The 14,731-nt window shown below is 40.8% G+C and overlaps 1 protein-coding gene across 1 annotated transcript in view; it reads right to left on the bottom strand.

The window, feature by feature from the left end:
• Positions 1-745: 745 nt before the first annotated feature.
• Positions 746-14,731, bottom strand: part of LOC133017576 (uncharacterized) — a 28,612-nt gene continuing 14,626 nt past the window's right edge. Inside the window, 2 exon segments of the mRNA XM_061083685.1 lie at positions 746-822; positions 824-2,593. Coding sequence (XP_060939668.1) covers positions 751-822; positions 824-2,593 — 1,842 coding nt within the window. The 3' untranslated portion in view covers positions 746-750.

Below are 14,731 nucleotides of genomic sequence, written 5' to 3'. Positions count from 1 at the left end.
TTAAATGGCTCTGAAATTGTGAAAGTGGTTGCACACAGTTTTCAACAAACGCAAATCAGACAGCACAAATAGTGCATTTGTTGGAGACTATTTTCTTCAATGGATCTATCTTCATTTGGTGCGTGAGTGAATATTTGGGGCAGTAGGATAGTGTGCAGTGTGTTCAGAAAGAATTCATAGCCCTTCCCTTTTCTCACTTTTTGTTTTGTTGCAGCCTTCATTTTAGACCTACAGCCAGACACTATGAATCACCCTTAATGGCAACTTGAAAAACTCATTTTAGAAATTATTGCAAATGCATTTATTGTGAAGAAATCAAAAGTGTCTGAATACTTTCTGAATGCACCGTACTGTATGTGGGAATCTGTCAGGAATAGAGATATTAGCCTACAAAGATACATAAGATACATTCAGTGCTAGTCAGCAGGATTACTCATTTACTGCAGGACCGATTTCCATAAAATGTTGTGTATAGGGGTAGGTGTGTGAGTTTTTGTATTTGCTACACATCTCGTCATGCTCTGCACATGTAATCAATAGGATTCTTGTGTTTCTTCAAACATACCTTCTGACTATTGTAACTTTAACTTTGGTACCTGCATGGAACGGTGTTACATAAAATGTGTTTGATTATGTGAAATCATAACTAGTTTGGAATGACTCATTGTGTACATACATCTACTGATGCCTAATCTGGACACATCTTCAGTGATGTTCCTGGATTCATTGGACGTTTCGGGTCTTTCAACATCATACGCCCTCCTCCAGGTGACCCAGCCGGGGCTGATCAGACCCCAGCTTGTGTCCAGATGACTAGCTAGCTACCATGACTCCATGGCTCCCCTCTTTTGAGCCACAGCCATCTTGAAGCTCTCTCTGCCGCATCGGTGGTACTGCGGATGGCTCTCCTCTTTCTCTCACCCTCGATGCCTAAACTACTGAAGGCTCTGGCCAAGGAACGGGCTGCAAATCCTCTGCATCCAACCTCCACAGGGAAACACCTTGCTCTCCAGCCAGCCTGCTGGCAGTCACTGACCAGTCCTGCGTACTTGGAGAGCTTCCTCTCAAAGGCTTCTTCCAAGCGATCTTCCCACGGGACTGTCAGCTCCAGCAGCACTGCTTGCTTGGTGGATTCAGACACAAGGACAATGTCTGGTCGCAGGGTGGTGACTGCAATATGGCTGGGGAACTTCAGCTGATGTTCAAGGTCCACCAACAACTGCCAGTCTCTTGCAGACGTCAGGATGCCTGCTGATGATGTTCTTCTGGCAGGAGTTGGCTTGTCACCAGCTCTGACAAAGGCGATGGTTATCTTGGAGGGTCGGGATTGCTTTGCCCACGCCAGTCCTACGCTGATGGCTTCAGCAATGGTCTTGAGGACTTGGTCATGCCTCCACCTGTACCGACCATCTCCAAGTGCCCTTGTACAGCAACTGAGGATGTGTTCCAGGTTTCCTCGCTTGGAACACAGTGGGCATGCCGGTGTCTCTGCTATGCCCCATATGTGCAGATTTGACGGGCTTGGAAGCACGTCATACACTGCCTGGATGAGGAATTTGATGCGGTGAGGCTCGGCTTTCCAAAGCTCAGCCCAGGTCACTTTCCTTTCAACCGCATTCTCCCACCTCGTCCAAGCTCCCTGTTGCTTCATTCCCACTGCCTTGCAGGTTCTCGTCTCCTCCACTGCTGCTCTCACCTCCTCCTGAACAAGTCGTCGCCTTTCCTTCCCCCTGGTGTTCATTTGGGGAGTTGGAAAGGATCCTAGCCCTGCTCGACTTCGTGTGACCACTCCCACCAGGCTCCTGTGACGCAGCCTTGCATCTGCCTCTTGAACCGCATCCTCTGCCCTCCATTTCCTGCCAGTCCTCACTTGGATCCCTGCTTTAGCCACCTTCGGATCACTAGAATCCCTGTACTGAACCACTTCTCTGGCTCTAGTTACCTTGAATTCCTCCTCCAAGGATTTGAAAGGCAGTCGCAGTTTGTTGGTGTTCCCGTAGAGTGCAATGCTGCTCAGGCTCCTTGGTAATCCAAGCCATCTCCGGAGGTGTTTGCTGACTTTCCTCTCCAAGGTCTCAACTGTTGAGATAGGGACCGCATAGACAAGGAGGGGCCACAGGATCCTGGGAAGAATGCCATGTTTGTAGACCCAGGCTTTAAACTTCCCAGGTAGGCCTGACTTGTCCACGGATTTCAGCCAGCCATCCAACTCAGTGCAGGTCGACTGGATAGATGTTGTGTCTCTCAGAGAGCAGTCAAAAACCTTGCCCAAGCTCTTGACTGGCTTCTCTGTGATAGTTGGAATGGCTGTGCCTGTGATGTTGAACTTGTCCTCCACCTTCCCTTTCCTCAGCACCATTGATCTGGATTTGGCGGGTTTGAAACGCATCCGGGCCCACTCCACCAGCTTTTCAAGTCCCTTCAGAATCCATCGGCAGCCTGGGACTGATTCTGTCATGACTGTGAGGTCATCCATGAATGCCCTGATGGGTGGTTGCCGTTGTCCGGAATTTGTGCGGGGCCCTCTGCACTCTGGCTCAGCAGACTTAGTGAGCATGTTCATGGCTAGGGAGAACAATGACCCAATATGAAACTTACACAATTGTTATGTGGAAATTTGAAGCTTCCCCTTTATAATGTTTGTCTACTGAGCACAGACGTTTCACTAAAGTGGTGCCAGCTGTTAAACTGTGGCTGAGGGGGAAGAGCAGTCGTCGTCTTACCAGAAGGTTGGTTGTTTGATCCCAGTCTTCCCCATTTGCATGCCGAAGTGTCCTTGGGCAAGATACTGAGCCTCGAATTGCCCCACATAGAAAAAAGTGTTGCCCAAATATGCACTGTGTGTGTGAATGGCATAAACTGTACTGTAAAGTGTTTTGAGTGCCTATCATGACTAAAAAAGTGCTAAATAAATACACATTAATTATGATTTTTTTTTGTATATTTAAAGCTTCTGCATTTGATTGAATGAATCTTTCTCGAGTTGGTTGTATTTTGGGTCATCTTTGAGCACAATGCTGTCAGCCTATCCTTGTCAACCACCATCATGCTGTCCTTTCATGAAACAAAAAAACAAACTGTGTATTTCAAAATGAGTATATTCATACATGAGGATTAAACCTCTCACAAGCTAGAGCTTCCAATGTTATAGGAACTTAACGGAGAATTACTTCCACAGAATTACATTTCTTTTATTCTCCTAAATAGTAAAAATCTAGAAACTTATCTAGAAAAGCCAAAACATTCTTTCTGAGGAAGAGATGTTGGTGTTGAAACACTGTTAAAAACACTGCGATACAATTTTTCACTGCTCTCTGGGATGTGGTAGAAGTCTTGGTGATGAATCTAAAAGACTCTTTAAACAAAATTGACATCCCCTGCATGGCTGGATTATTGCTGTTAAACCTAAATATAAGCGAAACACTGTCTGTGACCCCACTTAAAATAACTGCCTCTCGACCCCCCAGTTTGTTTTTTTATGCTGCGTTGAGTCTCTTTTGATTGCTGTAGTCAACTATTTTTCCTCTCAGAAAATTATATTCAAACACTACAATGTCACTTTCAAACAGTAAAATTTAATTATTTTGAGATTTTAAAAAAAGTGTGTGTATGTAAAGATTATTAGATAAGAAAATAAATAGAAAGTAATGTGTCCATCTATCCCCCTGTGTGCAGCCCTGCTGCTCTTATTGCATTAGACATGTGGAAGAGCAGGAGTGTGTCTGCAATCCATCCTCAATTGGTTCACATCTGTTGACTTTGGAAATGGCTGATCCTATATCTGATAGCCATTTGGAGGGTTGTGCTGTGTGTATGTGTGTGTGTGTGTCTATCAGAGGAGGGGGGTTGGGGTGCCCATGCCAGAGGGGTGAAACAGCAGGGAGAGAAACCCCCAGAGAGGAAGAAAGACCACTTAGTTAGCCTGCAAGGGATGCTCAATGTGTTGTGTGTGTGTGTGTGTGTGTGTGTGTGTGTGTGTGTGTGTGTGTGAGTGTGTGTGTTTGCACACGCTGTTCTTAGGGTTTCTGCAGTTTAGCTGTCCGTCTGTTGCCTTGTATCTGACCTGAGGGCCTGGCTTCTTGGCTTCTCACATGGACAGTTTCATCAAACAGCCAGTGGGAACTGGGTTTGGATTATCACCACTGTGATCTCAAAAACTCATACGTTTTTATGGTCGACATGGTTATGTGGTTAGTTTCATCACTCTGTGACTTGTCAACACTGCTTGGATAAAACTGTATGTTTTCAGGCAGATTTACACATGAGAATATTTGTTTAGCCTTGCTGTGCTCTAGGCTGTTTTTCTAGACAAAGGTTTCAATACATTACAAGTACAATATGTCAAAAGTATGGTGATATTCTATATTTGGCTATCAACTAAACTTCTATCAAAACCAACACTGAATGTATCCCCGAACTAAGAAGTGTGTGTGTTTCCGAGCACCTTATTCTTCTGAGCTATAGAGATCACTGTTGACCAAAGATTATTCACATGCTGCACTGACATCTTTCTTCATTAACATGAACACACATACACTTTAGTGTGTTTTAACTCAATCGCACTAGAGCATCAAATGTGTATTGATTAACCACTGGAAAGTTCAATATTTCCTTTTGTTCAAGGAATGTTTGTTAAAAGCTATGTTTGTAGATAAACACATTTTTATTATATAATGTATGTAACCAGTTTATACAAAATAGTGGTAGAAAGCCTAAGACAGAAATGAATAAGAGATAGATTGACACTTTGTTTAGGTACAGGGGAATTGTTGAGAGTAAGAAAACAAGAAATATATCATTCCTACCTTATCGCCCGAGCCACACTGTGTATGAGCTGCACTACTCTTCTGTAGAGTCTGGGTCACCTATTTTTTCTGCGAAGCATATGCGGCTCACACAGAAATAGGCAGTGAAAATGATTCAATATCTTTCTGTCGAATATGTAATACATATTTGAAAATACTTTTGCAATTCTTTCAAAGTAAAAGCACACACGCTTTTCGATTGACTCAATACTTTCATTTGCTGGTTTGGTTTTTATTGTAGTGCAGGATCAGAAGATGCACTACTTTATTCCGCAGGGTTTTAGTTGAGTATATAGGCTACTTTTGTTCGAGGAAATACAGCATTCATTCCAGAAACTTTAAGTAGCAGCTCAGCTGCAGACCCAGCAGACAGGCTCACTGTGTGAACAACAGACCGGGCTGGACGCAGCAGATCAGCGGCGCAGCCGTCACACACTGCGCACCAACAGCTTCTCTCGCTTCTATGGAGAGTTTTACTTGCCCAGCACCAAGCAGCAGAAAGAAAAAATCATAAGAAACATCATGCTGATGACACAATAGCAGTGCTGTTTAATGAGGTAATACTACTTTGTTTCAGTACTTGAGTATTTGTGTGAGAATGTGTACTTTACTTTAGTTTTAATATTTCTGACAACATTGACTTTTTCTCCACTATATTTTCTGCATAAAACGTGTGCTTTACTCCGTAACTTCAAAATAAAGCCTATGTGATGCGTCAGATGTGTTCCAACCATGGTTGGAACTCACTATTGACAAAGACTGCAAGCAAATCAGCAGTCCTAGCTATAGCCTATCGAAAGTTAGATCATTGGTTCATATAATCATGTGGCAATGGGCAAATAGGTTAAGTTTAGTTGCTTAAACCCAGGCACTTCAAATGGCTGCTAAACGCTGAAGAAACCTCATGGTTGACACAGATTGTATGTTTGAAGCAGAGCTTCCGACTGGACCTGCTACTTCAGCGACAAACTACAGTGACAGTGGTGATGAAGATCAACACCCGTGGCCATATTTGTGAGAAAGGTTTTCTCATGCTAGAGTGACAGATTCTTCACACCGGATGAAGCACCTCCTCTGCTTACCCAGAAATACGGAAATATTGACATTCAATAAGTCTCTGTCAACTTCGAAAACTCATCCTGGTCTAATTAATCCTATGAATCTGTAGCCTTAATGTTATTTAGCGGTAATTATCAGAATGAACGATAAAGCCTGTTCAGACACCTAGCCTGATGGCCTGCTAGTCATACAGGGGTGGGCTATATGTGTGACTCTGATAGAGGCTTACATTATTATGAAAGTTAAAATATTTTCAATAAAATTAAACACTTTTAAAACTGTCTTCATGCCACATAAATGTTCCCCTTTTCAGTAGGAAGTCAGCAATAAATCAGCCCATTTTGACATTTTAATAAAGCATAAAGTCAACAAAAGAGAATGCACAAATCTGAACTAGTAATCATTCAAAATATGATATGCTATAATCTGTTTTTCACTATTTATACACACAAAACAGCAGAACATTTTGGAAAACAAACAATGCTTTGTAAAACTAGATATTTATTCCAATTCGAGTTTTTCCCCAAATGGGATTAACGAACCATTTTAACCACATGTTAGGAGAACCTGAGTGAATCATAGCTGCCATTCTTCTTCCAAAGTTCTTAACAACTTGGACAAAGGATGAGGCCACAATCAGAAAGGATAAGACAATGTGGGAATAGTAAAAATGGGCAAATTCATGAATCAATTATTGATAGGGCATTACATTGAAATGATAAACCTGAGGTTTAGCTCATGATATGTTAGAAATATGTATTAATCTTGTAATTTGTATACTTGCTTTCTTTCAGGAATGGACTACACCAAGCAGCACGTGGATGACCCCTCCATACCCTGCACTCGTCTCAAGCACGAGATTGCTCCAAACAACTGGACGGATACTTGGCCTCTCCAGCAGATCACACAGAATTGCTGAATTCCCTCCCAGCTGTGTGCAAGCTTTCTGTGGCGGTGAACATGCACCTACCAGCGGCCTGTGAAAGGCTCTTCAGCAGCCCAGGACTTGTCTCAAAATTTCAAATAAACAACCTTTGAACAACATATTTTTGAGTTTGAAGTAATGAATAAATGGTTACTGAATGGGAAGTAAGTATAGGAAGGTGGGAAAGACGAATGAACAAATAAGAGGGCAAGTAAAAAAGGATTTTGTTGTTGTGACGATGTTTCTTCAAGTTTACATGTCATCACTGACAACAAGCCATTGTGTCTAGTTTGTGGGAACACACTTGTGTAATGAAAAAGCCCAATCTCAGCATCATTAGAGCTGGAAACACGCAGATAAACTGGATGAGCTGCAAGGAGAATGAGCTTAGATAAAATTAATTCTGCTCTGTCGAGTTTAAGCACCCAACAAGGAGGATGTTGTATAAAAATCTAAATAGTCCTTAATAGCAGAACAAATTATCCACACCTGTTTCAGGATTTTAGCTGAATTCATCAAAGTAAAAAAAAAAAAAATGTCTCAAACCACATAAAGGCGATACGCAATATGCTTTATGAATTAATATCCAGTGGAATAATACATGACGGAAGTATGCCTAAAGTCAGTAGCTATTGAACATTTTCATAAACTATTTTTGGTTAAATCACAGGAGCCAATGCTGATAAACAGTTTTGACAACTTTTAATAGATTTGGATCACTCCACACATCTTAGTGCAAAATTGCAACGCAAGCTGTTTCTGTTATTTTTCAATTGCAGTTTGGGAGAAGTCTCTGGAAGCCTAGTGTTATGTGCAGTCAAATGTTCAACACAGATGCAGTGAAGGGAGGGAGAGACACCAAGATGCAAGGAGCACGGAAATTGCAACATGTGTAGGAAGTGAAGAAGGATGAGCAGCAGGATCTAATAAAACCTAAGAGGAAAGTTGTAAGAAATAGACTCATACACAGGAGACAAACAACAGAGAAACTTTGAGAAGACGGATACAGATACAAAAGAACAGAGAAAAAAACGAGAAATTAGGCAGGAAATGGATCAACTTAAACGCCTCTCCTCCAGTAGAAGTGAGAGACAAAATGAAAATGAAAATCTGTGGAACATCCTCCACAACAGAGAGCTCCCTAAAGGAGTACAAAAATAAGGGGAAACTCTGGTGTCGTTACCCTCTCAACCAAAATATTCAAAACTTTTTCTATGAGTGCTCCATAGTTTCCCTCACACACACACACACACACACACACACACATATATATATACTGTGATTTGAGCATTCAGTATTATACCCTCTAGCCATGCACAGATAAAGATTTATCAAGGTTCTAGCATCCACTCATTGAAAATGTGCAGGATACACCTTTCAGCACAGGGTCAAGCAGATATTTATGTGCATCAGCAGTAAACATGTCAAGATGTTGTTATGGTCTGTGTCTGTGTGATCAGAATGTGAGTTTCTGCTTGACCTGTGGACTGTTCTGCTCGGCCGTTGGGAGAAGAAAAATAGAAGAACCACAATACTACTTGATGTATTTTCAGTTTGTTTAGCTTGGAAAAATAATTAGTGTAATAACATTAAAATCCTCAAGGATAATAGAGTGGTGTGTATAAGAAGAAGAATAAAGAGGCAGCACAATAGGTAGAAAATTAACACAACAATTGAATGTACAATTTATGAAATGTCCTATGTGCTGAGAGAAATAGCGAGGAGAGCTGACCAATTAAAAAGTTGAGGATCAGTATCGCTGTGGAGCAGACTGAGCAGAGTAACAGGAGGTAAGCAGGTTATCCTAGGTTGGAGGGGAACAAAAGGTGAGTGTACAGGAGGATTTTCAAAAAGAGCCTTAACAAAATACGGAAGACTTGAGGAGATTTGGCTGAACTGTGACCACTACAAGGTTAGACAACATTGTAGCAGAGTGGTGGTGTTTAAGAGACTTGGGTGAGAGACCAAGAATAGCTGAAATCACACTGTGAGGAGTGAAGAGCAGAACAGAAACAGAGTAAATACTTAGTTATAAGCCTGTACTACGAGCAAGTTCAACATACCCAGGATAAGATTTCATTATTTGGTTTCACCTAATCTGACATCAGCAGTCCCTTTAACTTGCAATACTATTATACAGCTATGAGTGTGTTCATGTGACAGAGCTAGAGTTTTTAATTATGAGCATTAATAAAGTTTTTGATATGATATGAGAAGAAAAGCTGAAATCTGCTGGTGAAGCCATATCCTGTTTGTCGGTGTTCCTTCGAAATGCACTCCGTTGTGGTTCAACGTAGAGGCCTAAGTTTCACGATATGGCTTCCCCGGCGTGTGAAGGGTTCCCTGACCATTTCTGAGATAGATCCAATGGAAAATGTAGGCATAGAATGTCAAAGTATAAAACATGCTACTTCCTGTCACAGCTAGGGGGAGCTGTGCCTATTATAAGTATTGGCATATAGAACTCTACAGGGCGGGTTCCTTGTCACAAAAATGAAGTTTGACAGTGATTGCAGCAAAAACATGGAAGTTACAGGTAATTGAAGGTTATTGGCGAGACATCGTGATTCGCCACCATGCCAAGGACATTAAATTGCAAGTTTCATTCAATGGCTTCAACAACTCAACAACTTCAGGCTCTCCTGACCAGATTTTACATGAATCGGTTACAGTGGCAAATCCATATATAGACAAACATGAAAGCAAAACCCACCTCTATCTCCTAAGAATCGAATACTGAGGATAACTAGATAGATGAGTAACATTACACACACACACACACACACATGTTTGTACTTCTCCCTTGGTTGTCACACCGTGGTGAGGTTTGTCTTGTCTTGGGGGTTTTTCTCGTAACTTCCTGTTTTATTTTGAAATCCTAACTCTCCTCTCGTTTCAGGTCACTTGCCCTTCCTCATGTGTCACCGGTCTGATTGTCTCAGATTTTTTCCACCTGTTCCCTTCACCCTCATGTGCTTATAGTCTGCGTCTCCCCTTTGTCTTGTGCCGAAGTGTTTCGTTCTTGTTCGTGCACCTAAGCCTTACCCACAGTCATTGTCGCCAAAGAGTTTTTTGCTACGCCCGTAAGTTGTTTTCTGTTTCCTCCTTGAGAGTGATTTTTCGTTTGTTAAAGTTTTCCAGTTTAGCTTTGTTTGGTGTTGTTTGTAATCTGTTTTTCTTCCTCCCCTTTGGAGCGATTTATGTTTAGAGAGATTTAGTTAGTTTGTTGAGCCTCCTGTTTAGGTGAGCCTTTTCTTTTGCCCCGCATTAGTAGTTTGGTTTTCCTCCTTCAGGAGCGCTTTTGATTTCTTGCTCTAGCCATTTGTTTGTCCTCCTTCGGGAGTGATTTATGTTTAAAACCTTTTTCTTTTTCTAGTGTGTGTTTTGTATTTATTAGGAAGTTTTCTTTTCCCCCAGTTATTTCTTGCCAGGTATTATATTATTATAGATATAGTTAGTGAGATTCATAGCCTTCTTGTTTGTCACTCTGCATTGAGGTTCTGAATTCAATAAAGTGTGCTGGTATGTGATATTCTCTGCTTTTGAGTCCTCATTCCAGTCCAGGCCTGACATTGGTGAGGACACTCTAACCTTAACCATCGCAAGTAAATGCCTAACCCTAACCCAAACCTAAAACTAATTCTAACCCTATCCCTCAAACAGTCCGATAAAGGTGGATCAGAAAGTGAGGACCGGCCAAAATGTATTCACCCATTAGGTTGTAGGAGCATACACACACTATCTTTTTGAGGACAACCTTTGACTTACGAAAGCTTCAGGCCACACATAAACAGAGGAGGACAGGAGACGTAGTTCAGTTTTCTGAAAAGAAACAGGAGATGAATGTAAGCCGGTAAGGTCCAATACTCCGTACCACTAAATGCGTTAGTGCTGGTACACAGTACCGGGAAGACGGCTCAAAAGCTGGCTGCTAAAACCCACAGAAAAATTACCATTATGACAACAGTTAGCGTCAAATAAATAGTTTCTAAGCAGTCCAGTGTGTTTGTGCTTACACTTTTGCTGTTGGCTTTTAATCTGTGCTGGAGTGAACTCTGCTGCCTTTATCGGTGGTGTTAGTAGTCCTCTGGGTTGAAACAGAGACAACAAACTCATCTTTTTTAAGACTCATAATAACAGTGTTCTCTGCCTGTCAGGATATCAGCTTACCCTCATCTGCTTCTTGCACGCAATGCACATCAAAACCATTGCTACTAAAACTTTGATGTACAGAATGCGGTTCTGCTAGTATGTGTGAACATACCGGAGCTCAGGTTAATAATCCTATTGGGGAGAGGCCTGGGAGTCTTGTTCATTCTTGGTGTTGTAGTTGTTCTACTTTTTGGGGAAAGTTCCTTTACTCTGTTTTCTCCAGTCACGTTGCACTCTTTCTTTTCATCTTTCTACTGCATATATAAATGATGCTGTCAAACCATTTAATTTTCAGATATGTTTTTCCTACATTTACTTTCTATTCAAATTACCAATTTGAAACACTTTTTTTTGCACTGGGTTTAATGTAAGAACCCGCATCTGAGGTCAGTTACATCACAATGACTTCAGTAATCTCAGTAACTTTAGTCTGCTTTCACAACCTCTCACTATAAGTTCAATGCTTTTTTTTTTACGTTTGCATTACATGTTCCTATTTTTGGTTAGAAGCAATGTTGGTACTGTTGCGGGTGGAAATCAAAGGCAGGAGGCGTCGTTCTCAAGTTAAAATTAAGCAGGTTTATTCAGAGGTCACAGGTCAGGAAACTGCGGTGTCTAGCAAATGATCATGCATGGTCCACTGATCCTGTACAGGAAAAATGGCGCTTACACAAAGTCCGTACATAGCTTATATATTGACATACTGGGCATGACAGAGGTTCTTGCACGCGCGGCAGTGCCTCGTTGGCTGGTTCACAAGGCAGTCCTGGCGTCGCGGGTTGATGATGCTGAAAACCGCCTGTATGATTAACACCTGTCAAGAGAGGGACCGTTGAGATAACACTAAAACTGTTTGCCTCAATTTGAATGATGTACATCTTCTCGACTCGGGCACAAGGTCAGACACAGAAAAGCCACAGAAAGTGCAACGAGCATAGCAACGAACTGGTAACCATGCACATGAGAGAGGACGTCCCAAAACCAACACAATGAAGCGATTCATGAAAAGAAGATATGAAAGCCTGCTCCAAGTCCAATCTGATCCAATCCGCTGTGGCAGACTCCCTTTTTGATAAGGAGTCAAAGGCAGGAGTTGAGAAGAAGAACCACATGTCGTACTGTGTGTGTGTTGTGTGAGGGAGGGAGGGCCGAGGTCCGCTCATTATCCGTGTGTGTGTGTGTGTGTGAGGTGCATGCTGAAGTTGAGAAGCAGAAGAAGAATGTATGTGCGTTTACGCTCAAAGGACATTATGTGTATCTGACTACATGTTAAAGTGTGTGTATGTGTGTGAACAGTTGTGTATTGTCAATAGTACCTCCTTTACATAACTACTCAAGAAGAATGTAGCAAAATGTATCATGGCGGACCTTTTCCTGAGGGGAACTAAATACAGCTTCTTGATTTGAACTTGGTTTTGTCTGTTTATTTAAAGGATGTGGAATGAAACCTGTTCAAGTGCTGTTCAAAAACATTTAAAGTGTCAGTATGAGACCAGTAAATCAGCAGATCTAAAATAGGCAGGGCAAAATCTGGTCTAATCTACGTGTGGATTGTGTTTCACCAGTGGGGGTTGAGGGGACAAAAGCAGGTGATATTTGATCATCTCACTGTAGCTTGCATCATAAATCATCACTCTGACTAGAAATGGTGATGTAATGCAAGCAGCCTTGACGGAAGCATTGCCTTACACTAGATGAGCCCAGAGGTTCAATGCAGATGTGAAACTGGTGGAATAAGTCCACAGGACAAAAAGTCAATCAGACAGTTGGGTTACGGATGGTCCAGAATTAATGTAAATAGTAATTATCACGGTCTGAATAAAATATACATCATGTCTTTTCTTTTTGAAACCTAAGAAAATTAAGTACTTTTCTCAGGTTACTTGTGATGTTCCTCTGTCGATGAACCTAATTCTTCCAGCATAGGTGGAAAAGCATTCTTGGGTTGATCTGTAAATGGATGAGATGTGTAGACATATTGAGCTGAGAGGCGTTTTTGCAGTAATGTTGGCAGAAAGGGAGAGTTGGCAGTCGAGTGTCACACCCAGGTTCCTAGCAGTCAGAGTGGTTTTTCATGCCGAAAGTAGGGGGACTGTGACTGTCAGCTTAAACAAGTGGTCAAAGAATTAGGATCAGAAGGCACTTCAAAGGAGGTTAGCTAATCTTTTATATGACCAGACCTGCCATAATTTTAGGCATCAAAGAACAAACTGAGACTCAATACTGCACAGGTATTCAATGGAGCGCTTGCATCCTTTCTTGTCGTCATCCTTATCGGAATCATTTAACATTTGGATACACTGACGATGGGGCACCCATGAGGTCGAACAGCAGAAAACGAAGGAGGCTACAGGGATGCATGCTGAAGAGTTGCTGTCATATTGCTTGGAATTATTCCAAACTATTGTTTTGACATCTTTGTTTTTATTATTAAGGATCTTGTGCTTTAATACTCTAAAAATGTCTGCCAGGTTTTGTACAGTTAATTCCAGGAAGAATCTACATAACACAGGATCTTAAAATCTGGAAACAAAATAGATTGGGTACCGTGCTCCTCAAATTGGAAATCTCACCTTCCTCAAGCTCTGTGGACTATGGGTGTCTGTATTTTCATATTACCATTTTCCCCTAGAAATGCACTTAAAGTAAAATGAATTCTAAATAAATAAATACTGTATTATTACTGACAAAAAATATGAATGTATTACTTTGGTTAAGGCCAAAGTACACACACACTGACTCGTGCTTTTAAACCTAATTTATCTTCATTTATCTAACATTTCACATGCATTACAATGTGATGTGACTGGAGATTGATAGTCATCAAAGTAGCAAATTATGTTTATCAAATAGATGTATAGAAATGTGTCCATACTTTTTTATATCAATTATATAATGTCATTGTCAACAATATACAGTGTACTGTGGTATAGTAAAGATTACAGTAATCATCAGAAATCAGAAATTAACAACACATTAACAATTTCCCTCAACCAAATGTGACATGTTTAATTTGTTCAACTTCAACATTTTAAATATTGCTTTATAGTGAAAATATTTTTTATTATTGTTATTTAGACCTGGACTGAAGGTCTTGTGTTGACATGCCAGAGGGCAAATATAGTGGCACATTGATTTTCAAATTATATTTTCAGCCTGCAGATAGATTCTCACTTCTACTATACACAGAGAGACCCACAGAAACAGGGCCACAACAGCATATGATAATAATGTTTACAAGAACACAAGCTTCTTTTTGACTTTTATGAGTGGCTACATGCAAATACAGTAGAGGAAATAAGTATCTGCTGCAAAATCCTAGTTAGGAATAGACTTAGTAAGGTGAAAAAGTAAATTTAATTCAGTAATTCAGTGACGACAACAGGTAAGTGACAGCTAAAACTTTGCAGTATTGAAGGGGAGATTGTTCTTTCCACTCAGCGATCTAACTCCAACGGTTGTCAGGCACCCTTCTTGAATACAAATCAGTCTTGATTGCTGGTTTTCTCAGTCTCTGTGTGGCGTCATGGCTACCCAGGAAAAATATATATTAACTGAAGTAGAAGCATAATAAACAGTAAATGTGAGGTGTTTTTGGTCGTGCTCCATAATGCATTCTTGCATTCCAAACAATGTTTGGTTATATATATATATATATATATATATATATATATATATATATATATATATATATATATATTATACATTTGTGCATAGCTTCTTGCACTTATTTTTTTCACCATTGTATTATTAGATTTTTTTTACCAACTATAAACACAGGATACATATT

This window comes from Limanda limanda, chromosome 13, assembly GCF_963576545.1.
Source record: "Limanda limanda chromosome 13, fLimLim1.1, whole genome shotgun sequence".
NCBI lineage: Eukaryota > Metazoa > Chordata > Actinopteri > Pleuronectiformes > Pleuronectidae > Limanda > Limanda limanda.
The sequence above is the reverse complement of the archived record's forward strand: the minus strand, read 5'-3'. Positions and strand labels throughout refer to the sequence as shown.